Source organism: Mytilus trossulus, chromosome 3, assembly GCF_036588685.1.
Source record: "Mytilus trossulus isolate FHL-02 chromosome 3, PNRI_Mtr1.1.1.hap1, whole genome shotgun sequence".
Taxonomy (NCBI): domain Eukaryota; kingdom Metazoa; phylum Mollusca; class Bivalvia; order Mytilida; family Mytilidae; genus Mytilus; species Mytilus trossulus.
The window spans coordinates 68,087,434-68,113,858 of NC_086375.1; the positions used below are offsets into that span (position 1 = coordinate 68,087,434).

At 29.9% G+C, this 26,425-nt stretch overlaps 1 protein-coding gene across 1 annotated transcript in view; it reads right to left on the reverse strand.

The window, feature by feature from the left end:
• Positions 1-370: 370 nt before the first annotated feature.
• LOC134712218 (uncharacterized) overlaps positions 371-26,425 on the reverse strand; it is a 42,720-nt gene continuing 16,665 nt past the window's right edge. Inside the window, exons 3-6 of the mRNA XM_063573547.1 lie at positions 24,125-24,177; positions 16,858-16,986; positions 6,273-6,417; positions 371-5,553 (exon numbers count right to left, since the gene is read on the reverse strand). Coding sequence (XP_063429617.1) covers positions 3,362-5,553; positions 6,273-6,417; positions 16,858-16,986; positions 24,125-24,177 — 2,519 coding nt within the window. The 3' untranslated portion in view covers positions 371-3,361. The remainder of the gene's footprint in view (positions 5,554-6,272; positions 6,418-16,857; positions 16,987-24,124; positions 24,178-26,425) is intronic.

Here is a 26,425-nt window from a genome sequence, read left to right on the forward strand (position 1 = left end):
TGACCTCTACCTGTATGACATAAGACATAGTGACCTCTACATGTATGACATAAGACATTTTGACCTCTAGAAGTATGATATAAGCCATATTGATCTTTAAATGCATGACATAAGACATATTTACCACTAGATGTATGATATATGACAAATCGACCTCTAGATGTATGACATAATACATATTAATCTTATGTAAAGCTTGTTTAACTTTACTTCATTTTTTGTTATCAAGACATAATTTTTTCTGACAAATGTTGATGGTTGGTGTGATCTGTATTTCCCTATTTTTTGTTGTTGTGATTTTGTTATCCTTTTTATGTAAAACTATTTGTAGAATGTTTAGGATACAATGGCAATATGACAGAAGACAACCAACCTGAGTATGTTTTATTTGTCATGATACACAAATATTGTAAATATAACATATTTATCTACATTGTCATTGCTATACACATAATAAAATTACTTATATTCGTTGTTTTTAAAAAAAATCTTTTTGTTTAGATTAAAAAATCCTTGCATCTGCAAAAAGGTATTAAGAAAAAAATAAACTAAATAAAAATAATTTAATTGGGTTTGTGCCTGACATCTGCAATACAGTTATAAGATAGCCAGAAAACCAATCATACACCAAATACAATCATTCAAACTTTGTTGGCTGCAAAATAAAAAATATACGTCTGAAACTATCAAATTACTTGATATTAACTAAAATAGAATCCATGAACTATGAAATGATTGGTTCTTAATAAAAACTGTTAACCTATTTGCATCTTAATCATATGTAAAAGTATTAAGCCCTTAACAAATCGGTTATAGGCCAGTGGCTATGCAATTTTTTTTTAAGACTGAAAAGTTACAAAACCCTCTAGATTATTTGTTCAACTCTTATCAGAAACATCATAGTTAAAACTATACTTTGACTGCACTGATAGTTCTAAAATGTTTGTCCGTATCTTTCCCCAACATCCCTTTTAATAATTTTGCTGTCGAAAAATAATGAGAATCTAAATTGTATAACATCTTATTCTGACATTTATCATACAAAGGGGACAACTCGTAATATAGTCCAATAAAATTAAACATTCTTTTTTCTGGAACAGCAAAAAAAAATAATTGAATATTCATTGAAAAGGATAAACATATTACAAATAAAATCTGCAAGTAACCCTGTTTCAAAACATCAGTTCTCATAGAATTAACTCAAAACAACAAAACAATGAGCCATTCTTTCACAAATACAGCCATACAGACCAATCAAAAATATTTGCTTTAAAAGTGGAAATTATTCAACTTAAAATAACCCTGATATTGCTATTATATAGTCATGGTATACCAAAATTTAATGTTTGGTCTATATTTTCTAAATCAAATATGTAAAATAAATATCTTATAAAATGAGCAAAAATTAAGACTGGAATTAAATGAGGTTTAAAAACAGAATTAAATCACTATTTTAATAAAACTTTGGGACAAAGTTTGGAAATTAAAAAAAAATTATGTCTAACCATAAAAATATAAGTATTAAATATCATGGAATGTAATGAAAAGATTTTTTTTTAAATACCTCCATATTAGTTTTTCATTTCATTAAAATCTGTGTATTCTAAACATTTGCACAATATTGATTTAATATTTCAAATTATGTTATCCATTTCATTAAATGTGTATATATGTATGATAAACAACTAAAACAACCTGATGTTAAAATGCAAAATATGTATATATATTGACTATAGTATTGCACTTAATATTATAAGATTATAAGATATACACTAATATACAAATTAATAATTAATCTACAATTTAAACAGCTATCTACAATTCATAATTACAAAAACATGAACATAATATAAATACTTAAACAAGACAATAAAAAATAGCACTGCTGAAATGTTTTGGCATAACAAAAATATTTTAGTATACTAGCTGTAGCATACAGAGTGGTCAACCATGATAAGCTTTAATAAAATATAGAACAGGGAATAAATGTCTTAATTATTCCTATGCAGGACAAACTACCCTGTGAATTTATATATAACAAATTAAGCACCATATATATGAATATTTTTAACATTGATTAAACATGCATATGATGTCAAATTCCAAATTTTCCTTTTTATAAAATCCCATTTTGCAGTTAAAGGGAGATAATCCAGCCTTCCTTCTACTCATGAAAAAATTGTCTACATAATAAATAGCTTTAGGTATGTAATTTTTCTTTTTGCATTATTGAAAAAATGTTTTAGTTGTTTCTTTTTATTAAGGCATACAAATTACGTCAAACTGTATCAAATTGAATTGTATTGTGACATTGTCCATCATTGAAACATACAAAGCATACTGAAAAGCAATGCTTATAAAATTCAAGCAAAAATATAAAAAAAAACACAATGAAAAGGTAATTTAAACTAACTGATATATAACTTTAAAAAAAATCAGAATTAAAATTTAACTGCAACATATCAATAAAAGTAAAAATCTGTGGTTTCACCTAAAAGCTTATATATACTATGACTTTTAAATTTTGCATAGATTTTAAACAGAACCCTGTTTCTGGGAGAAATAGTTCCAATAAGACCTTAAATAAATCATACATTGGATAGTTGAATATACAAAATATATATATGATAAAATTTGAGTATAAACAATTTCAAAATGTTTACTGTCACAATCACTTGGCTAATCACCCTGACACAATTCATACTGGATAATTTTTTCTGCAAACATCTTCGAATACATTAGCTAAAAATGTTAATTTTTCCAGCTTTAGTATGTTAAAATCATTACAGAAGTGTTGTTCAACTTTAATAACCTTTGTTATGCAAATGTAAAAGAAACAAATATTTCTGTAATTAACATGACACACTTGTTTATAGGATATTATACAACACATTCTTCTGATCTTAAAAAAGTTCATCCTTTCATTTCAACTGTAATTTATTCTATGTCACATTTTAATTTGTTTACAGAAAAACAATCACCAATAAAATTATAAATGGATGTTGAAATGAGGTAGAATTTCATGAGCATCACATTATAAGTTTAACATACATATTTACTAAAACAGACAATGTACCATAGACACAGAATGATGGAACTTATTGTATGATGCAAGCAGATTTTCATATTCATTAATTGATAACTATATAAGTAGGTGAAATATAAAGGTGGGTATTTATAACGTTTTAAAACATCCAGCAGGAAAAGTCAGAAACAGACTTATAATTGTAAGTCCTATTTCAATACAGTAATATGCATATTTAGAACAGCACCATAAGATTTTTCCAAAAATAAAAGGTTTTTACATGTATGCCCAAACTTTTTAACCAAAAATGACCAGTTCATGAGGTAATTAGTAAAATCAACAGTCTGTGTCATCGTCATCATGTCCGGACGTGGAAACTGACACACGAATGTTTTCTTTATTTTCAATTTTTACCGCTGGAATAATATTATTGTCACTGTCAGTATTGAAAATTACATCTGTTAAATTATTGGGGAGTTTGATGGAATCCGGAGACAAACCGAGACCATTGTCCTTCCCGTTGGCAGTATATGGAGGTGGTGGCGTTGAACTACGACTTGATGATTCTGTCAAAGAATGTAATGACTGCAGTGATTCAGAATTGTCCGACAAATTTGCTAAATTTTCTCTTGCTCGAAAGAAATTTGATTTTTTCATTCCTTTTTGTTCACTTTCATCTTCATTGATACTATCATTTGATGAAATGATATCTTCATTTATACTGGAATTAATGGTATCGCTATCATCAATAACATTATGGTCTCGCCAATCTTTAACTGAATCATCCTGTGGAATATCAGAAAATGATCCTGACCTAACTAACCTTTTACCTGACCAATCTAATGAATTGTCAGTAGAATCTTTCGTCACATTTCCTGTGAAAGAACCTGTTCTTGTCATTTGCAATGTATTTTCATACTGTTCTAAATTTCCAATTTTATCAAAACAAGACATTGTCCTCAAAACAGATGATGATTTTGAATCAACAGTAACTGTTCTCACTGATCCAGTAGTATAATCATCCCTCACTTCAAAAGCTATTCCCCTTTTTTGTGAATCCTTTTCTTGTTTTGATTTTTGGCTCATTTGAGTTTCTATATCATTTAATTCATTCATAGATATATCGTAGGACATACCACTGATTGATTCTTTTGTATTCCTGCTAGGGTATGGTGTAGAAAACAAACTAGGGTTTGATGATGTCACATTAAAGTCAACTTCTGAGGTATTTTGTAATTTTGATTCATTTTTTTCATCGCCAGAGCTTGAAAATGATGAACTGCTATTGGATGCTTTTATTACTGTATCATTACATACATCTGATCCTATACTTGAATTTTCACCATTTTCGGTTGGGGAACCTTTAAATGCTATCAGATTTGATAATAACTGACCAGAAGAATCTTTCTTTGAATGCTCTGGAGTAATAAGTTCCTCATCAACAATAGGTCTATTATCAGGAGTTGACGGTCTCAGAGTACTTTCCATATCTGATAAGCTGTAATCCACAAGTGTAAGACTACCGATATCAGGTGAGGACCTTGAGGTATCAGATTTTATAGTAATGTCCACATCACTGAATTCAATTTTGTCACTCAAGACTGAAGTATTTCTATCCTTAATTGCAGGTGTGATAATTTCCTCTGATACCTCATCTATATATACATAGGACTTTGGTTGTGATTCTGATAACTGTACGTCTGATTCGGTGAACACTTCCTGTACTTCAATATCTGGTGACTGTAATGAACTAACTCTTGGACTGATAGAAATGTCACTGGACGATACACTGCTACCACTAGACCGATTCTTTTTCCTCCTTTCTGGTTTGGTTGGAGCAGATTTTGATTCTACAACAACTGTATCCAAGTCTAAAGAACCTACTGATTTAGGAGTTTCAGTGAAAGAAGTTTCAGCAGATGAAACAACAACTTTACTATTATTTGAGTCATCATTTGGATCTTCATAACTTAGTCTCAACATATCTAGCTTATCTTGTTCATTCAGTTTATCAAACAAGTTTGCAGCAAAAGCTGTTGCATTTGACGTGTCATGTTTTTCATTTCCGTCCACCATATCTACAGTGACTGATGGGATATTAGTTGGTTCCCTCTCTACTGTCACTACTGTTTCTTTGAAGACCTCCTCACCATTTGTTAACTTTAAATCATTCTTACTTCCATTTTCTTGAATTGTCGGGAAAGCTTCCCCTTTACCAGAGAAAGATGGTGCCGCTGATGACCTTTGATGATTTTCCTTCTTTTTTTCTGGCCTCATTTCACTAAAGCTCCTTTGAGGCATTAATGTAGAATCTTTCCTTATTTTCTTTAACGTATCCATTGACTGACTTCTGTACAGAGGATGACTGAGAGTAGACGGAGACTCGCTGACACGACGGTCTTTACGTACAAGTTTCTCTTTTTGTAATGTGACTCTGACAGGGTAGGGTGAGGCATAACTAAGAATGGTAAGTGCATCTTCATACACCATGTTCTCAAAGGAAATGGTTACACTCAAAATACGATCCCCTGAAAAATAAATTGTATACAAAATTAGAAATTTTATACACAAAGGAAAGAGACTCATTGAATGCAATGTTGCATGAATAACTTGATGTATATATGCTGAATTATTTCTCTATTTACAAATTATTTCCTTTGCTTTGTTTGTTTTCCTGTTAGTTAAGACAAATATGTTTATGTATCTTCTACCATCTAGGTGGTCTTGTAGAAGCCTGCATGCCTTAATAACAAGATAGTTGATGATTGGTTTGATCCCTAACCTGGTCCAACAAAAGACTTAAAACTTGGTATATGATGCTTTTTAACTAAGTATGCAACATAAAGAATTGAGAGCCAAGACTGTTTAGCTAATTGTTAGAATAATGTGTCTTGGCAATGTAGGATGTCTTTTTGCAGACTGTTATCTTGTGAACTAACACATTAAAATCCAAGTAAGCATTTTGCTGTTGCCTTACCAGACTCAAATTTAACACTCATAAGAAAAAAATATTAACATCATGCAGTATGGTACATTTGGATAAAGAACATAAAAATACAAAGAAGTACTGTGGATCTGTATGTGCTTATTTTAGTGTGTTTCTTAATACATCAACTAACTTTTTATCTCTTACATTTTTTTTTTTTATACTATGTAGATAACATTTGGAAAAAAATAAAACAAAATAATTAATTTCATATTCCATATCTTTCTGATAGATTTGCTCATGTAACATCAAGAGACATACCAACTTTAAATTGTCCTGATTCTACAGCTGGTCCCCTGTTGTGAACCTGACTGACAAATATACCATCTCTCATGCTACCAGCTATATTAAATCCAAGACCTATGAAATCCTGACTCTGCAGCCATACACTGCTAACCTCTGGGTCCTGAAAATAGAAACAATACTATCTTGACCTTTTATTCTAAAATTTAGATTTTTGATGAAAACATATCTTTTCTGCATGGCCTTGTTTATCTGTGGTACCTGAAAGTATGATGATTCCATCTAGATTTATAACAAGAATGTGTCCCTAGTACATGGAGGTATTGATTTGATACCTATAGAATTATATAGAAATGATTTACTTTTAAATGTTTTACATAATTTATTTAATAAGTGTTTTAAGGTGGTAGACCTAGGTTAAGGGTAATAACTCTTAAAATCATCAGTACGTTTGTGTCAGCCATTTTCATAAACATGTTCCAAGCTTCTAGGATACATAGATTATTTTCAATCTGTTTCAGGTAAATGCTTAAAATACATCAATAAAACTTGACTATTACAAACGCATCACTGAATTAAAGAGTTATCTCCCTGGACCAAGGTCTACCCCCTTAAATTTGGGAAAAATCCCCTTCATGTGGAGAAAAGGGATAATAACACCTATACCTAAGTGTTCTACAACAGACACTCGTGATCCTTTTTCATATCGGGGCATTACATTGTCACCATGTAGCTATAAATTATTTTGTAGCATTTTAAATAATAGAATAGTATCTTGGTTAGAAACTAAAAATATTTTATACGATGAGCAAAACGGATTTCGGGGGGGTAGAAGTACTATTGACCATTTGAGTACGCTAACATCGATTATTGAAACCAGAAAATTACGAAAATTATCTACGTTTACAGTGTCAGTAGATTTTAAAAAGGCATATGACACAGTTAATAGAAATTTATTGTTTAATGATCTTAATGATCTTGGTATAAGTAAACATTTTTTGTGTGTTATTAAAGCTATTAATTCTCAATTTGAATGTGCTATTAAATTAAATGGGCATATGACTGAATGGTTTAGTGTAAATTCAGGCCTAAAACAAGGCTGTGTTTTGTCGCCAATTTTATTCAATATTTTTATAAACAGCTTAGTTACAAATATTAAAGCATTAGATATTGGTATTGATATTGATGGTGAAAAAGTTGGCATTTTGTTATATGCAGACGACATTGTACTGATTGCAGAGAATGAAAGCGATTTGCAATTACTCTTAGATGTTTTAAATATATGGTGTAAAAATAAGTTATTAAATGTTAATCACGAGAAAACTAAAATTGTACACTTTAGAAATCCTTCTGTACAGCAGACAACAACAGTGTTTTTATTTAATGATAAGCAGATATGTATTGTACAAAGCTATCAATATCTGGGTTTACTATTAACTGAATTTTTAAATTATGATGTAATGGCTAAAGCTGTAGCCAAATCAGCGAACAGGGCATTAAGTTTGATTATTGTAAAGAGTAAGGCCCATGGAGGTTTCCAGTACAGTACATTTAATAAATTATTTGATAGCCTGGTCTGGCCAGTAATAAGTTATGGTGCAGCCATTTGGGGCACCAGAGATTTTTCATGTATAAATGCTGTCCAGAACAGAGCTATCTGGTCTTTTATGGGTGTGGGTAAATATACCCCAAACGATGCAATTCAAGGGGATATGGGCTGGAGACCTCCAAGTGTTAAGCAGTGGACTTGTGTTTTTCGACACTGGGCTAGATGTAACATAATGTGCACAGATAGATTAAATTATAGAATTTTTAAATGGTGTTATAGAAATGCTCTTAATAAGAGAAGAAATTGGTGTTTTAGGATTATGTCTAAGTTTAAAGAATGTAATTTAGATTTGTATACTGATTTAAATAATGTACTGTGTAAACAAAATATTATGCAGATAGAAGAATTTTTACTTGATAAGTATATAGAAAATTTGCAAAATAGAATATTAACACAAGATGTTGGTAAAAAATTGCGGACTTATAAATTGTTTAAAGACAGTTATGGTAGTGAATTATATTTATCTAAAACATTATCTTATAGATATAGAAGTGCTTTTGCTAAATTTAGATGCGGAGTAGTTCCGTTGAGAATTGAAACAGGGTGGAATGAAAATAAAAATGTAGACGAAAGAGTGTGTTTTATGTGTTTTATGTTTAATGATAACATAGAAGACGAAAAACATGTAATACTATCATGTCCTTCATATGCACATTTGAGCTTTTGTTTATATAGCGAAGCTATGAAATATAATGTAGATTTTGATGATTTGTCTGATGATGATAAATTTGTTTATTTATTTAAAAACATTAATTGTTATGATATGGTTGCCAAAACCTGTTTTGATATTTTAAGTAGAAGAAATACCTTTTTATATTCTTAAAATGAAATGATTTTAATAATCGTATGTATTTTAACTAGTTTTATATAGAAATGGTTTTATAGTCTCTCATAATTCTTAATAGAATGGTACTTGTAATTTATATTTGTGTATTGTCTGTTTTATATTGTGTATATACTCTGTATGTACTGTATATTTATGTATTGCAAGTAGTGAGACTTTAATAAAATATTGAATCTGAATCTGAATCTGGATGCCCAATCTGCACTATCATTTTCTATGTTCAGTGGACCGTGAAAATGAGGTAAAAACTCTAATTTGGCATTAAAATTAGAAATATCATATCATAGGCAACATGTGTACTAAGTTTCAAGTTGATTGAACTTCAACTTCATCAAAAACTACCTGGACCAAAAACTTTAACCTGAAGTGTGACAGATGGACAAATGAAAGTACAAACGAACAAACGGATGAATGAACGAAGGAACAAATGAACAGATGCACAGACCAAAAAACATAATGCCCATTAAAAGGGCATAAAAAGCATTTCATTGGCTTAAATTTCTAAATGTTTACCCCAACCAGTTAAACTATAACAAACTACTCTGATTTTTATAATCTAATAGAACATTCAACAGCCTTCTCTATTCTACAAACAAGCAGGATACACTGCATAATGAATGAATTGGGTTTGCTGACAAATTTTCTTAAAGAAGCCATTCTTGGGAAGCCAAAGCAAGCAGATTTCTGAAACACATACCATCTGTCTCTTATCTTTGAACTTGCATTTTTTCTGTGAATAAAATATTTTTAATAAAAAAGAACATGTTTTCCCTCTGAAGCAACAAATCTGTACATAGCTTGCCTTTTATTCCTTTATGAGAATAAATCTCATATTACAATCAAATTATCAAAAGTCAGTATTCATTCCTAAACCTAAACACTAAGTATCTATTTAACAAACAGAGTATATTCAATTGTGACATACAGAGGAAAATATTGACAGTTGTCACCTAGGTTCTACATTTATCAAATATGTATGAAATCAAATCGTTCATTAATTTTGAAGGCTTTCCTACTTTATTATTAGTGTTTACCCTATTTAAATTGTGAAGGACCTTTCAATACTGATAAAATTGAAGAGGTCTCCATTTATAGATGATATGTTATCAATGATTTCTTGTCTTTTTAGTAGGTAGTTGGAATTCCTGTGTGTGAATAATCCTCTTTAAAAATTGGCCTACTGTTTGAAGTAGGTATTTAATTTGATATTTAAATAAAAGGGACATTATTCATATTGTCATATTTCATTCAAAAGATGGTTTATTCAGTAAAAGTGAACAGTGGAAATTGTAACAATAAATAGTTAGGCTGGTCCTTCAACTACTAAGGTTTAATCTAAATTTACTGCTATGCTATGCATTAAAATCAGAATCTCTTAGCAAAATATCTATAGGTTCATTCAAGTATTAACAAATCTAGAATTACCAATATTTTCCTGAATACACTATGTTGCTAGATCTCTCAAAGGTAAACATGAGGCCTGAAAAATACTGTTATCAAGATCACTTACCACCTGGTAAAATTTTTAGGTCAGACCTGGTCTTTAAAGATCAGTAATACTCCAAAAAATTATGTTAAGGATAATTGAATAATTTCAATGTTAGCAAAGAAAACATTTTAACTATGATCATTATGAATACAGTGATCTTAAAAGGGAGATAACCAAAACTGATATTTGTTCCAATATATTGTAGATATCCTATAGGTATCTAAAATATTATACTAAGGCTTTTTCAATGTTACAGTCAGTACTAAAAGGTTCTACTCTGTAAACAGAACCTTAATAGTATGTTAATTAACACAAATACCATGCAAAAGGATCTGAGCTCAAAGAAAATCCTACAGTTGATTCCATGTATTATATTTGTCAAAAACATCTCTTAGTATGCAATAGCTGTTTTATATAAATGGTCATGTATTTTTTTACCTTTTAAGTCTATAAAAATATATAAATTTCTATAATGACCTCATAAATTAAATGTGAATTATGTTTGTTTGTTTGCATCATACGTATATATAATGACACATACTGTAGAGAGGAAGGTGTAAACAAGCTAAATGATAAATATTGACTTAGAAACCTAATTTGTCCTGATCTATTTAATTTTTATTTGAAAATTACATAATGAGTCAATCTAACACATGAAAAACTTATATACAAATTAACTACAAGTTTATTTATTCTTTTTAAAGTCCATTGTTAACAACACTAAGAATGAGGGAATTATAATGGAAAATCTACATTTATGTACCAGCTTTATAGGAATTACATCGTTTGAATTGCATTTTCCGTCTTTTTAAGCACTTTTTTCAATTGTCACTAACATACTTCAAAAATGCTCATCCGGATACAAAAGGCATCAATTTAAACTGAAATATATATCCACCCTTCCTTTAAGAAAAAATATTTACATAATCAATGTAAGATCTACCTGAAAGAAGACCTTTTATGTCTGTTTATCCTCTCTACAAAGAAAGTTGTTTTGTCTGCTTTACATATACGGTACACATATTTTTCAATACTGAAAACAGATCTGTGCATGCTTGCTTTTAGCAAGTTATGTGTGGTGACCAGTCATGCTTTTTCATAGATTTAGCCAAAAGAAATAAGAATGAAAATGCTAATGTTAGTTATGATTAAAAGCAAATAACATGTGAAAATTAGAAATTTGGACTGTCATTGTACTGTTTAAATCTTGTTTATTCTTAATTTTCAAACCAACTAGCAGAAACTTTTGCTAACTAGAATAAAATAATTTTACATATAAAGAATGGAGTTTTCGCAATTGTTATACCTTTTTTCTCTCATTTTAACTAATGTAATGTGCTTAAATTTCAGTTGACTATTTGTATAAAATTTCTGTTATTAAAACCCCCCTTATTTTGTAATTACTTTTGAATTACTAATTCCACCATTTGTGTTCTACATGGAACAAATTAGGTTATGATTAAAATATTAAGCATGATGTTCTGTTCCAAAATAAAAGCAAAATTTAACTAAATCTAAAGAGATCTAAGTTATCCAAATTTAAAAAGGACATAACTAACGCCCAATTAGGGAATGTTCATTAATTCTATCCTCAATGTCATGTTTTACCATGACACTAATGTAGTAAAGTAGTCTACTGTTTTTTTGCAGAATTCATCATATTCTTTTGATTTTTTTTCTTTTGTTGTGTTCATAAGCAATGTTTGTATTTCACACCTTAAGGTCATCTGATGCCAAATTAATATTTTTTAGATTGTTTCCACTATGCAATGCCAGAAAAAAATACATTTTTGATGCAAAAGAAACCCAAGATGATGCTATCAACTCTAAAAAGACCTTTCAGAGCTGTTTGTGAGCTATTTTTTATATGATTAATTTGTTGATGGCTGGGTGGTGCAGATTATTGCTGTGTTCAATTACTTCAATAGTGAGGTTTTTTTTTATGACCCTCCCGCTTTACAAAAATGGGAAGAAGATATTACGTTTTGCCTATACATTCCACTGTCTTTGTTATTTTGAAAAGTTTAGAATTGAGCAACAACAAATCAAAGTGGAATAATCTTTTGTCAGTTGATGTATCAAGTTGGCCAACAAAGGTCTAAATTAAGATAAAATGACCATGACCTTCATTTAATGCATGAATGACTTTGATCAAGTTATACATAATGCTGATTCTCTATATCAAAATAAGTAATATGTTAACCAATTAATGCTTCCAATATGATGATTATCATATATAACAGGTATAAAGGGGGTTTACTATTTATCTCAATGCTTCATTTGGTTAACATATTACATATCTTCAATGACACAAATTGCAATTTATTTATACATACACTTAAGAAGATAGGCAAATAGGCTTAAATCCTTTTTCAGATACTACATATTTTATTTTCATTTTAACTATCAAACCTTTGTCAGGATAAGTTTTAAATTTCAAGCAGAGATTTAAATCATTTGAACTTGTTAAATTCTGACCAATGCTTTTGGGCTTTGGGCTATACATCTGTTGTTAAAATGGATAGTACCAGTACACTGGCTTATATCTAATTACAAAAGAGGTTTAAGTTCTGTATGGTATGTGCTTCCAGCGAAGATTTTAAACTCCCTCATTTATTTATCTAATTGCAAGACTTGTTTAATACTGAGGTTTTCTATTTTTGTAATTAAGTGCCTTTTTAAGGAGATAGTTGGGTTTTTTACGATGTTCAAAATTATTGGAGAAGAAAACAATGACTAGAGGCTTTGTCATAATCCTTTATTTCATCATATTTCATTAAAGACAAGTGGTGTGTATACTACTAAATCAGATCATGAAGCCCTAAGCTGAACCAGTAAATCTTAGTACCACAGATTTAGTAAACAATATTATGACTAATCTCTTCAGAATATCTTTTTAAGCAGATAAAGCTTTACACAATTTCTTTTGATTTTTTTGTATTTTGGACAAAAGTGAAGAAAACAGCAGCACATTGTTGCATTCCAGACACAACTTGACAACATTGATACTACTAACATTCAGGAAGTGTAAGAAATGTGCAACAAAAATGACCTATAATCGTATTTTTTGGGGGCATGTGTAATCTTTGTAACCATACATGAATGTTGTTGAACCCTATTCAAATATAGGCCATATTATTGAAAGTAAATCCCAGTAATCCTACAACACCAAAACTATGTATGTAGGATAAGGTATGAATTAAATATATACATATACTTAAGGCTTTCACTTAGTTTTCTGCCTCCTACATGTAAAGATATGTTTTAAAAGCTTGACTTTATGTGGTTTTCGACACTTATCTATTACGTTATTTCAAGTTTATGCATTACATGTTAAATATACTTTTGTTTTAAACTGCCTTAAAAAAATTAATTCAGCTGAATTTGAAACTTATTTACTTTTTTTCTAATATGACAGATGTCACATCCTTTCATGGAATTGTAATGCTTTTATAATATACACTAGAATGTATAAAAGGAGACAAAAGATACCAATTTATGATTGAGAGAGAAACCCAAAAGACATAGGATTTTATTTCAAATATGATATATAAAGGCAAAGAGGTAACAAACATTGAGTTGCATCACATTTTGTCATACCAAGGCCTCTATAGGTGACTATACAGTATGGGTTATGTAATCTCTTAAAGATTGGAAGGTGACCTATAGTTCCTTAAATCCAATCATTTGGACTCTGGTGATATTTATTTCATTGGCTCTTCTCTGGCCTGGCGTATTTTCTTCAGATAATCATGGTTTACCTACTATCCACAGAACCATGATCACGTTGTTTGGAATAGTCCTAAATTATATGATCAAACTTATTCAATGAAAATGCATTAAAAAAATGATTTGACCTTGGAAGTTTTTATGCTTAATAATTTGAATTACTATAAATACTGATACCAATTATTATTATCGAACTATTAATGTGACAGGACTAAAATTAAATTTTTTGACGGACCATTAAAACACAATATACAAAATCGATCAGACATACTTAATCGCAAACCATCAATTAGAAGTAATAACAGGTTCAATATTGTCCAAAAGTTCATTGAATGAAGACTGTTTATTACCAATCCTTTAAACTATCAAATATTTAATGACAATACTGGTTTGTAGAAATCTCAGCACATTAAGTGTTTAGGTAGAAAATTTGTAAAAACAAATTGATGGGTTACATGAGTTCAATATTACAATTGTTGATCATGCATGTAAAATCTACCATTTTATGTCTGCCTGTAAGGGGAAATTTGAAGATGTTATCGGAAAGTTAATTTACTTGCCATTCATAGATTATACATGAACGAGACAACAAAGATGGAATTAGAACCACTCCTTGTACAGGCTCTTCATATATGCTATTTTCACAATCAATTATAATCAATTTATCAGTTTTTATGACATTCAAAAGTTTATGAAATTTTTATTTAGAATTGTATAAAACAAAATCAGTCTTCTGAAAATTCTGTATATATAAACCCAATTATATACAATTTAGTATTAGAATATGGTTTTTGACTTGTTTAAAGATCTATCGTAAGGAAACGAATGACCATTTAATTTTTTAGTTAGGGCTTATGATTTTGATGAATCCAACAAAGTATCTTTTTTTATGCTGTGTGAAGCACACATTTTTTTTCTTCTTCAAAGTTGGGAATCATAGTGGTTTTTTTTTAGAAAATAACTATAAAGAATTACTATTTGACTCCTCAGATTTTAATAGTTGTTTCTTTAAAATTACTACTCAGATGACTTTAGCTAGTATACCACTACGAAGGGGTTTCACATTATCTACAGCCAAATAAGATTTACTTTATCCACCAGGATATACCTGGTTATCATTGGCAAGCTAATTTCCAAAACCTGTGAATCAGACAAGGCATTCAAAATTCCACAAACCAACACAACTATTTGCTATGAAATCAGGACTATATATGTAGGAGTTATTGGACATGTTGGAATATTTAAATGCAACATTTCAAGAATTCCCCAAATAATATTGAATTCTTTGCCTAGTTTGACCAATATGAGGAATTCCTCTTAAACATAAAAAGTGATAATGTGTAAAGATCTTATTAGATGGTGCTAGGTACAAAACAATCAACCTTATTGATTTGAATGGTGGATCCAATACATTCCAGAGGTTAAGCCTGTGTAATACGATTATAACAACCATCACAAAGGATGAAACAAATATCAAACCATGACCTTATCAATCATCAGATCATTTCAAATCAATGTATAAATTATCAATATATGTACTTGCTACAGTACATTAAATGATTCTCGGTTGCAAGAATATTCTATGGTAAAGTTCCACTATTTTATAAGGTATGAATAGCATATAAGAGATGGGGTATACATCACTGAAACAGCAACCAAATCTTGAGTACATCATATGGTCTTAACAATTAATCAGATGTTTATATCATATCTCAAATCCTTAATTGTACAAAATATTTAACATGGACAACCAAAGATGCCAATAACCATAACATTATCTAAATAACAAAAAACATTTTGGATATAACACACCACTGACAAGGTTCCTTGACTTAGGGCAAGCACAAGAACACGTAGAAGGGTTGTGTTAGTTTCTTGACATCTCAATCCCTCTCCACTCAATCTTGATTGATGGAAAATAAAAATCAGGAAAAGCACTTTTAAAACTCATGAAATAGGCATAATAGATGACATATACAACCATAACACTAACTAATGATAATTTATCAAAGAACAGTAGAAGTTACAGAATGCAAATTCAAAGTACATAACCTAATAAAACAGCTATTTATAGCTTGCTGTTGGGTGTGAGCCAAGGCTCCATGTTGGAGACCGTACTTTGACCTGTAATGGTTTACTTTTACAAATTGTGACTTGGATGGAGAGTTGTCTCGTGCCACATTCTTTTTATATTTAATTCCTAAAAATTCGAACAGAAAAAAAATCTGTTATTATCTGTAACTCATTTGTCTGAGTTCTTCTGAGTACAGAAAAACAACAAATGTTATGAGACAAATATTTGTGTTGTACATCCCAACCTGTTACAGTTATTTGTCTTTCTGTCACTTGTGGGACATGATTTTACAAAATAGCCTTAATATAGTACAGTATTTCCACTTGTAGAGCTATGCATATAACCGGACAATTTAACATTAGATGAATGGGAAATGGTTTTGTGCAGGAGAAAACTATGCAATTAACCGAATTATGCTATTAAGCGGTATGCAATTAAGTGGAATCGACTGTAATGATAAATTCTTAAGAGTTGTAAAAGCCAAGTAATCTGAAAAATAAAATGTTACCAGGTGTCTTTCTTGTAAGATTTGTGAATGAAAAATGTGAAGTGCATGTTATTTTAAAAAGGAGAACTTTTCAAAACAAAGTTTATATAAAAGTTCAAGACTAAAGTCAAGTAAGAGATTTTGTCAAGGAAAAGGCACATATATGGAGCATTTAGTTTTTCCTTTCTATATACTTATACACTTGTATTTTTGTTTTTGCACATGTAGTCTGTTGTCCCACATATTTCTTTCATCTGTTTCTTACTATGGATAAGTTCTGAAACCTTGACAGCTACAATCAGAATATACAGCAGCTGGCAGAAATACAATGGACAGTTAACATTATTGTCTATTGTTTGTTATAAACTTACCACTCCAAAGAAGGTATCATCAAACGACCCAACTGATCCATTTCTCTGTATGCCTGGTGGAATGTCTGATGTTGGTAGTGATGACCAGGGCTTATGTGATGGTCCCTCACCAATAGATGACTTTGGAGACTGGAAAACAAGATTATATATCTATACAATTACACACTTGAATATTTCAATTAAGTTCAATATGTGACACTATCAACACATTTCAGTCATTAAAATTGCATATGAAAATCAATTTAAAGGTGACTCCTGTTATACAGATACACATTGCAGTAATTATATAAGTTAAATGCTATTGGTAACATGGGAACTAACAGTGAAAGAAAAACTAACTTCAATCATTCAACAAAGAAAATAAGGTCGACATCAGATGTTAGACTGACATATACACCTTATAATGATTCTATAAACCTAAAATTTGACCAAACCAAGAAAAATGCTGATTGTCAATTATGAGAATTCAATTTGCTGAATAAAAAATACATGCAATATAGCATCATTGTTTTCCAAACACTTACTCAACTCGGGAACTTAAATTACGATGCCCCTAAACGCACAAATGACGTTCATTAAAACCAAAGTTTTTGACGGAAATGCATCTAACTTGAAAGTGGTCTATTGACATACTGTAAAAGCATATATTTTTGGTTGCAGTTTCAATTTACCATTTTCCCAAAAGAAATTGTAACCTTCAAAAAATATTACTTTCACATACATGTACATGCAATAAATCCATAAAAAGTTAATTCCAATGAAATCAAATTTAGAAACGATAACACTAAAATTTAATCTAATGTTTCTTCATAATATCCGATACCCCAAATTTTTTTTCCATCATTTTACATTTTAGGCAGAAATATCATAGATAATTTCCAAAATTGCAAGAGCTCTAATGCCAAAATCTATGTTTGTTATGAATATAAATAAAAAAGCTATCCATGTAAAATTTGAAGCTGACATAATAATTAGTTAAATCAGTTCTTAATTTCATCAGGAGGGAATAGAAATGACTGATATTAGCCCTTTAATTTCAATGTTCATACACATGTATAACCAGAAGAAGTGTTACAATCAGTCAATGCCTTAGTAACCTTTGCTGGAAAGTTAGATTCCTGGAGCTAATTATTTTACTGAACTTTTTAAACTAATACTGATATAAAAAACATCAAATATGAATACTGAATTCATTCTCAATAAGGTCACATCTACATAATTAGGTTATTTTTATTGGTTTTTAATATTTCATAAAAGTCATGTATTAATTATTAAATGGTTCTTTGAATGAAAAATACAAAAATTCAGCCATACTTGTAAAATAAATTTTAATTAAATCTTATGAAAATCACTACATGTCTAAAAGGCCATACTATTTTGCAATAAATAAAGAAAAAATAAACCCTACAAATCTTATTCTACAATGTGTGAGTCTTCCAAACAAATCTTATTCTACAATGTGTGAGTCTTCCAAACAAATCGTATTCTACAATGTGTGAGTCTTCCAAACAAATCGTATTCTACAATGTGCAAGTCTTCCAAACAAATCGTATTCTACAATGTGTGAGTCTTCCAAACAAATCGTATTCTACAATGTGCAAGTCTTCCAAACAAATCTTATTCTACAATGTGCAAGTCTTCCAAACAAATCTTATTCTACAATGTGTGAGTCTTCCAAACAAATCTTATTCTACAATGTGCAAGTCTTCCAAACAAATCTTATTCTACAATGTGCAAGTCTTCCAAACAAATCTTATTCTACAATGTGTGAGTCTTCCAAACAAATCTTATTCTACAATGTGCAAGTCTTCCAAACAAATCTTATTCTACAATGTGTGAGTCTTCCAAAAAAAAGTTTGTGTTGTCAGTCTTGGTATTGTGAATCCTAAAAATCAACCTGATCGAAAACATAGAATGCAGGCAGAACTTCATGTACTGTACAAGAATTTGTTCCATTCTGGATGAAATCTGCCCAACTGTATTCAAGATGTTGCAGATGAATAAAATGTGACACAGACAATGCAGAAGTTGATGATAAATGACACAATAAGTGGTCCTTATACAACACAAAAAAGCCTGGTGTCATGCCAAACCACTTAATATTTAATTGAAATGGAGGGATGTCGATTTTTTCTAGTTAAAAAAAGTAGAATCATTATGGTGAAATACATATTTATTAAAAAGGTATTATTCTCAGGATGTTAACTTACCAAAACAAGATAATTTGTACTTAAATAATTAAACGTGATCAATGTACAATAGATCACTTAGTTAACTTATTCTTCTCAATCAAAACACGTTTTTCTTTCTTCTCAATCAAAATACCAAAAAAACAGAATCTTTTACAAGATTTTGTGACTTCGTAAACAAATATTTAACCTTTGATGATGTGTTTATAGCACAAAGCATTACAGATTATGACAAATTTTCACTATGTGACCACACAAATCTAGACATTAATTGCAAATTCTTGACACCTTATAAATTATACATTACATCACCAAAGAAAATAACAAATACTGAAAATGTATTCAAATCATATTAAAAGTTTCACTTGACCAAGTTTATAACACTTAACATGCTAATGGGATAAACGCACTCTGACCTTGAGTTTCTAAATATATAACAAGTTACTTTATGTTCTGTTCATTTTCAGAACAAGAAAAAGAAATTGTCATAAAATTATTTTTATTTAAAATGATTTTAATATATGAAATAAAAAATTGCCCCAATTTTTATTAGGTTAGGCTTTGATGGACTTCGATGTGGAAATTTCTGGAATTTTTCCTCAAACCATTAAAAGTATGTCAATTTGTCTGTAAAACTCTAACCTAATAGCCAATGATGATTAAAAATCAATCATAATTCAAGATCATTTTAGTTTATGGTGTACTTTAGAGGAAATTTATCATCCCTTAATGCAAATTTGGAGTAAAGCATAAGATAAAAGAAAGAAATGTCATTTAACACTGATAATGAACATCTGTATCCTAAAATTTAAAACTTTTTTTCACTTCTAGAAATGAATATCAATAAAAAAATATATATATTAATATTATGTTGATAGTCCTTTATATAAAGCTTTATTACAATTTACATAAATTTAACATTAACCAAAATAACTAAACATTGACCAATGAACCATGAAAATGAGGTCAAGGTCAGATAAACAATGCTAGACAAACATGTACAGCTAACAATTCTTCCATACAACAAATATAGTTGTTAAATACTTATTGCTTAATAGTTTAAGAAAAACAGATCAAAACACAAAAACTTAATACTGAACAATGAACCTTGAAAATGAGGTCAAGGTCAAATAAAACCTGTGCAACTGACATAAAGATGATAAAATATTTCCATACACCAAATAAAGTTGACCTATGGCATAAAGTATTAGATAAAAAGATCAAAACTCAAAAACATAACTAACTACTGAACCATGAAAATAAGATCAAGGTCAAATGACATCAGCCAGCTAAACATGTACACCTTACAATCATTCCATACAACAAACATAGTAGACCTATTGCATAAAGTATGACATGTACACCTAACAGTCCATCTAACAGTCCTTCCAGACACCGAAAATATTCTAGACCTATTGCTTATAGTATCCAAGATATGGACTTGACCACCAAAACTTAACCTTGTTCACTGATCCATGGAATGATATCCAGGTCAATTTAAATCTGTCTGACAGACATGAGGACCTTCCAAGGTAAGCACATACCAAATATGGTTATCCTCTTAGTTATAATAAGAGAGAATTTAACATTACAAAAAATCTTAACATTTTTTTCAAGTGGTCACTGAACCATACAAATGAAGTCAAAGACATTGAACATGTGAATGACGGAAACTTCATAACATGAGGCATCTATATACAAAGTATGAAGCATCCAGGTCTACTACCCTTCTAAAATATAAAACTTTTAAAAAGTTAGCTAATGCCACTGCCACTGCTGCCAGATCACCATTCCTATGTCAGTCTTTCTGCAACTTTTGTGGCTTGACAACTAGATCAACAAAGGACATATTCCCCAACTTTGTTATTTGGTGGTTGCAATATATGATACTCCAATGTTTAAAATGTCCTTTATTCTTATTATCAAAAATGGACATTTAGGTTGGCTAAACTTGGTTTGTAAAATCACCAAATACTGTTTTCAAACTTAAACTAAAGGCATCATTAACTTTCAGGTTCATTCCCTTCAGCAAAGTGGCTCATGTTAGTTTGTGTATAATGGACAACAATTGCAATAACTCACACTGAGTACTTATTAGTATCAAGCTACAGGAATCTTTAGAAATGGTCCATACACAAGTTTAATTACCTTTATGTTGCTAGTTTTTTTGTGTGTAAAGACTTCTACAAATTCAATATGTTAACTTTCAAACTTTAGATATACTCAAAAGTATATAAAATAGTTTAAAGGACCTGCTTTAGTCCTGTCTTAAACTTTTAAACCATTTATATAAAGGTTGCTATAAAGATTTTTTTATAATCTGAATAAAAGACTTTTGGGTTGATTATTTATGAGGCAGCAACCAACAAACAAACAGAAAACCAAGTTTATAACTGTAACATATTTCTAATCTTATAATTGATGTTTTAGCACAAATTATTAAAGCAGTTATTGAAAAAATATTGAATGCTACCATTAAGCTTACTAGTTACCTAATTAAATTACCATTTCTTGTTACTTTAAATGGATGATTAGTGTTTTAAAGAATAGTTTAAATCCACAGTAGTTATTATGAATGGCGTCAAGCGATACTACTAGGCGAGAACACTGTATCGTTTTACTGTCAGAATCTATACAAGATTGCATGTTGACATCACATTCACTGGAAGATGAGCAACCTAATACAAGCCTAAAGAAATGTTTTAATAGTCAAATATTGACCTTTAAAAGATTTGTTTACATGCCATACATGCCTACCCTATACACCCAAGAATGCTGTGACCTAGTTTTTAATTAATCAAAACTATATAAGTTTTCAATGCCTCTTTTTAATGCTGTCCGTAAATAAAACTTAACACTCCCAATTCAAAAGCAAAAATAATACTGGGTGAACCATTTAAAAGGCTAAATTAATCTTTAAAAAGATCTACTCGACATATGAGAGACTAGACACAGTCTCTACACTCCAATATGAGGCTTTAAACAGATAAAGAATTAAAAACTGAGGTCTAGCTGTGCCTCAAATTTAGATGCCAAGCAAAACGGCTTTTCAAAAAGAAAAAAAATATACAAGTACAAATTAAATCATTTAAAAATATATATAGTTCCCTCAGCACCTAATAAATGTAAAGTCCCCCTGGTTTTTGATGGGGTTCAGGTTGCCCAATCTTTAGTTTTCTGAGAAGTGCATTATCATACCCTATGTAAACAATTAATTTCAGTTCATTTTTGTACATTTCAGTATAAACATTCACTCTTTAAAAGTTTTAAACAAAATAAAGGCTGTTAGAATTTTATTTTTAGCTTGTTTTTTAAATGAAAAATATAATATATACATATATAAGCATTAACTTTTTAGATAAAACATGAAACTAATCAGGAATAACACTGACAACTTATATAAGCCATATATTTATATAAAATGTTGACATTTATATTCACTATAATCCTCTTACAAAATAATAACAAGAGATAGAGTTCTTTATAATCTCTATATCATTTATCTCATCAAGTATCTAGGAACTTAAATTCTTACAGTATCTTTAATAACATAAGAACAAAAGAACTGTGTCAAAATAACACCTTTAAAGAAATATGAGTATACAACTTCATAGGGCTCATTGATATGGAACATTTGGCTATCACAGACTGCAGAAGTTTACACTTCGCAAACAATAGATATATTCATGATATGTCACAAGGACACTTCATAAACAAAATAATTCAAATTAAGTCAAGGGTATGATCTACTTTTTACTCATAAAGAATGACATTCAGTAGACAGACCAGACCAGATATTGTTACAATGTAATATTTAGTGTTTAACAGTGTTACAATGTAACATTTAGTGTTTAACAGTGTTACAATGTAACATTTAGTGTTTAACAGTGTTACAATGTAACATTTAGTGTTAAACAGTGTTACAATGTAACATTTACCATTTAGTGTTTAAAAGTGTTACAATGTAATATTTAGTGTTTAAAAGTGTTACAATGTAACATTATATAAATAACACATAGCTGAGAGGGTGATAGAGCAGATTGTTAGATAACATTTTATTTTGACAGTCAAATTATAAAATCTGAGAAAGAAGGTAGAACCATTCATTGTCTCGAAATATCAATCGGGTATTTGTACTCGGCTCGAAACAGGTAGAAATGCTCGGCACAGCCTCGATTTCTACCTGTTTCTAAGCCTCGTACAAATAACATTGATATTTCGGGACAATGTAAGGTTATTCTATATTTAACAGTGTTACAATGCATTAGTGTTTTCAGTCTCCAAAAAATCCTTACTTTAGTTACAAATGTTGCCACCAAAAATATATGTGATCAGTGATAACAAATTCATACTACACTTCTTCATTTGTATCATATATGGCAAAGCCAATGTTATAGGGTAAATTTCAGATACATTAAAGTGCCTTTTAAGAATGACCAAAGGAATATTATCACTTAATACAATATTTAAAAAGAAGATGTGGTATGATTACCAATGAGTCAACTCTCAATAGAGGTTGAACTAAAATAACAAGAAAAGAGCAGTCAATTTAATACAGCAAAATATTTTTTCTGGTTTTTTTAAGGCACTGTCAGGTTTGTTTGACCTGCAAGGTTTTGTGCCTATTTTGAAATGTACCAAGAACCCATAACTTTTGAATAGCAAAAGTGAAAATCATTTATTTGAAATTGACCTAATACCAATATATCAAAGTTTGCAAAGCATTGGTTGGTCAAACTGAGACAACATATTACAGTGCAATTTTAAAATTTATCTAGGACCATTACTCTCAAACAGTATAAGTCAAAATCGTCAAAATTAAATTTCACCTGCATTTTGTTATCACTAACACAATATCAAAATTTGAAAAAAAAGCATTGTTTGAAGGGTTCATAAGTTATTGCAGGGAAACAACTAAAGTGCCGTTTTCCAATCTATAAAGGAACATATCTCCTTTTTTGCATAATTTTAAATTATTAATTGACCAGTGAATGTTTCTGTAATCAGACTGGAGTACAAGCTAGCTAATGCCATATTTGTTATCATTTATTTAACAAGGTCACATGAATATTCATTACCTTTTTCTTGGCAGGTGATGTGTATTCCTGACATTGTATGTAGCCACCAACACCTACAAAATAGTAATGATAAACATGTTTATAGTTGTGTCATGACTTTAACAATCAGTAATAAGAGATATAGTATAATAAACAGCTTTGTCTTTCCTTTCCTGCCATTAACAGGTTTTTATTAATACTGACATTAAGTGGCTGGTGCAATGCCTTATAACAGACATAACAAATTGTTTGTTGTTTTTTAGGCCTTAAAAAGCCTAAACATGCAATAAATTAAGTGCCAACAAGGGCATACGGCCACAACTTTTATACTTATTCATTTCCTGCATTTGGTTTCTCCTTGAGGATCAACCTTCACCAATAAATTATGTGGGTGGTGTTTTCTTGCAATTATATTATTTATGTACCTAATCTTTGTATGTTCATGATTGAGAAACTAGTAAATATATTAAATCTGAGTTACTGAATCATCCAATGTGCATCAATAATTCAATACTTGAAACATGAAGAAAAAATCAATTTTCCGCAATTTTATTCAACATGTGAAATATATTTAGTGGGCAGATAATTTCCACAGGTTTATAGGTTTTAATAACACAAATCTACTCCTACATAGTATTTCTGATATCTTTGCTTTATGGAGGGATAAAAGTAAATGTTAATCATTTCTCTATATAATAGAAAAAACAAAGAATATGGGGTTGGCAACTTGCCATCAATTAGACAAAATTAGTGCACTCATCCAAATAGGAAAGGAACAGTGCTTTTACCGATGTTCTTCATCTTAAAGTTACAGTGAGGCATTGACACAGGGCAAATAGAACTCTCACCACACTGCAAATTAATAAAGATGGGCTCTAGCACCAGTTTAAGTGGCATTCTGTGCTCTAAATGTTTGCCTCAATTAAATGATGTCCAAAGTATTGTAAGCCATTAGATATTTTCCAAATATAATTTCAGGATTTATCCTATATTTACAGAATCATGCATATTGCCTAGCCTGAGTTGCTAACTTTTAATTTAATGTATCTATTGCGATCCTTTGGAACTCTTAACATTATTTTTTTGAAAAAAATTCAGCGAGTTTTCATTTCTTTTTTTTAAACTTGTAATTAGGTGATGAAATTCACATGTAATGAACAAATACATGCAATACATCAGAAGTTTGGTGAAGTGATAACTTGTATATCAATGATACAAGGTCAGGACAGCAATAATCATGCATGATTATTTAGGTATGTAGGTCGACTCAATCTTCCTGACAGCAAAATCTTATATATGTTGTCAACTTCATTAAATATTAAAATAAATGTTAAATATATGCAGTGCTATATCACATTCAGAATATTTCTAATTCTTCACAAGGATAAAATATGTTACATGTTTATAACAATTCCTTGGATGTTTGTTGTTTGAATAAGATGTGGACACAGAAGTATGTCTCACCTAACTGCACTAAAGACTGCTTAAAAGGTTGTTGGTCTTTCCATTTGTATAAAATGTACTGTATAAATCTAGAGGTATACTAATATTACTGCAACCTCAATAAGTGCAGGTTTGGTAAGATTTGTAAAGCTTGCTTTAAGTGCTGCTTACAACTGACGAACAATTGTAATACTCTATATCAATAGATCTTCTGAAGAAGGTTTGATATGTAAATGCAAAAGCAAGTAATTCTTGAAACTAGCACAACCCTATATGGTACAAGGTTAAACTTTCTTTCTGAACCTGATAACACCCTTAAAAAGAAACCCCCCATCTATCTACTACCACCTAAGGATGGACTGCCTATGCACCTTTATTGGTTTAGCACACCACATCAATGTTTAAAATATTTGTAAACGCAATGTTAAAGACAACGTGACCCAACAAAATGTCATTATCCTCAACAGCTGGTGTAGGTTTACAACCTAGTCATATCTCATATGTCAAACTTACTATTGATATTTTACTGTAAAAATTGTTATGACATAATTTTAAACCAGTGTAAAATGTCTTGCATTGAGAACGGGAAAAATCATTTCTTGTTTATATCGATAATACATAAAGAATTTGGTTTTGATATTAAATGTTGACAGACTTATTCTATGTTACCTTGAGAAATGACAAGTTTTAGCAATGCAAAAAACTGCCAACAATTCTTTAATCTTATGATTTTTAAAGGATAATTTAAAATCAAGCAAAAATAGGAAAGCATTGTTGTATGACAATAGTAAAAGGAAAAATATTTGGTACATTCTTTAATTCCTTTAAAAAAAAATAATTAAGCATTATGAAATTCCATCATATTATGTAATGCATAGC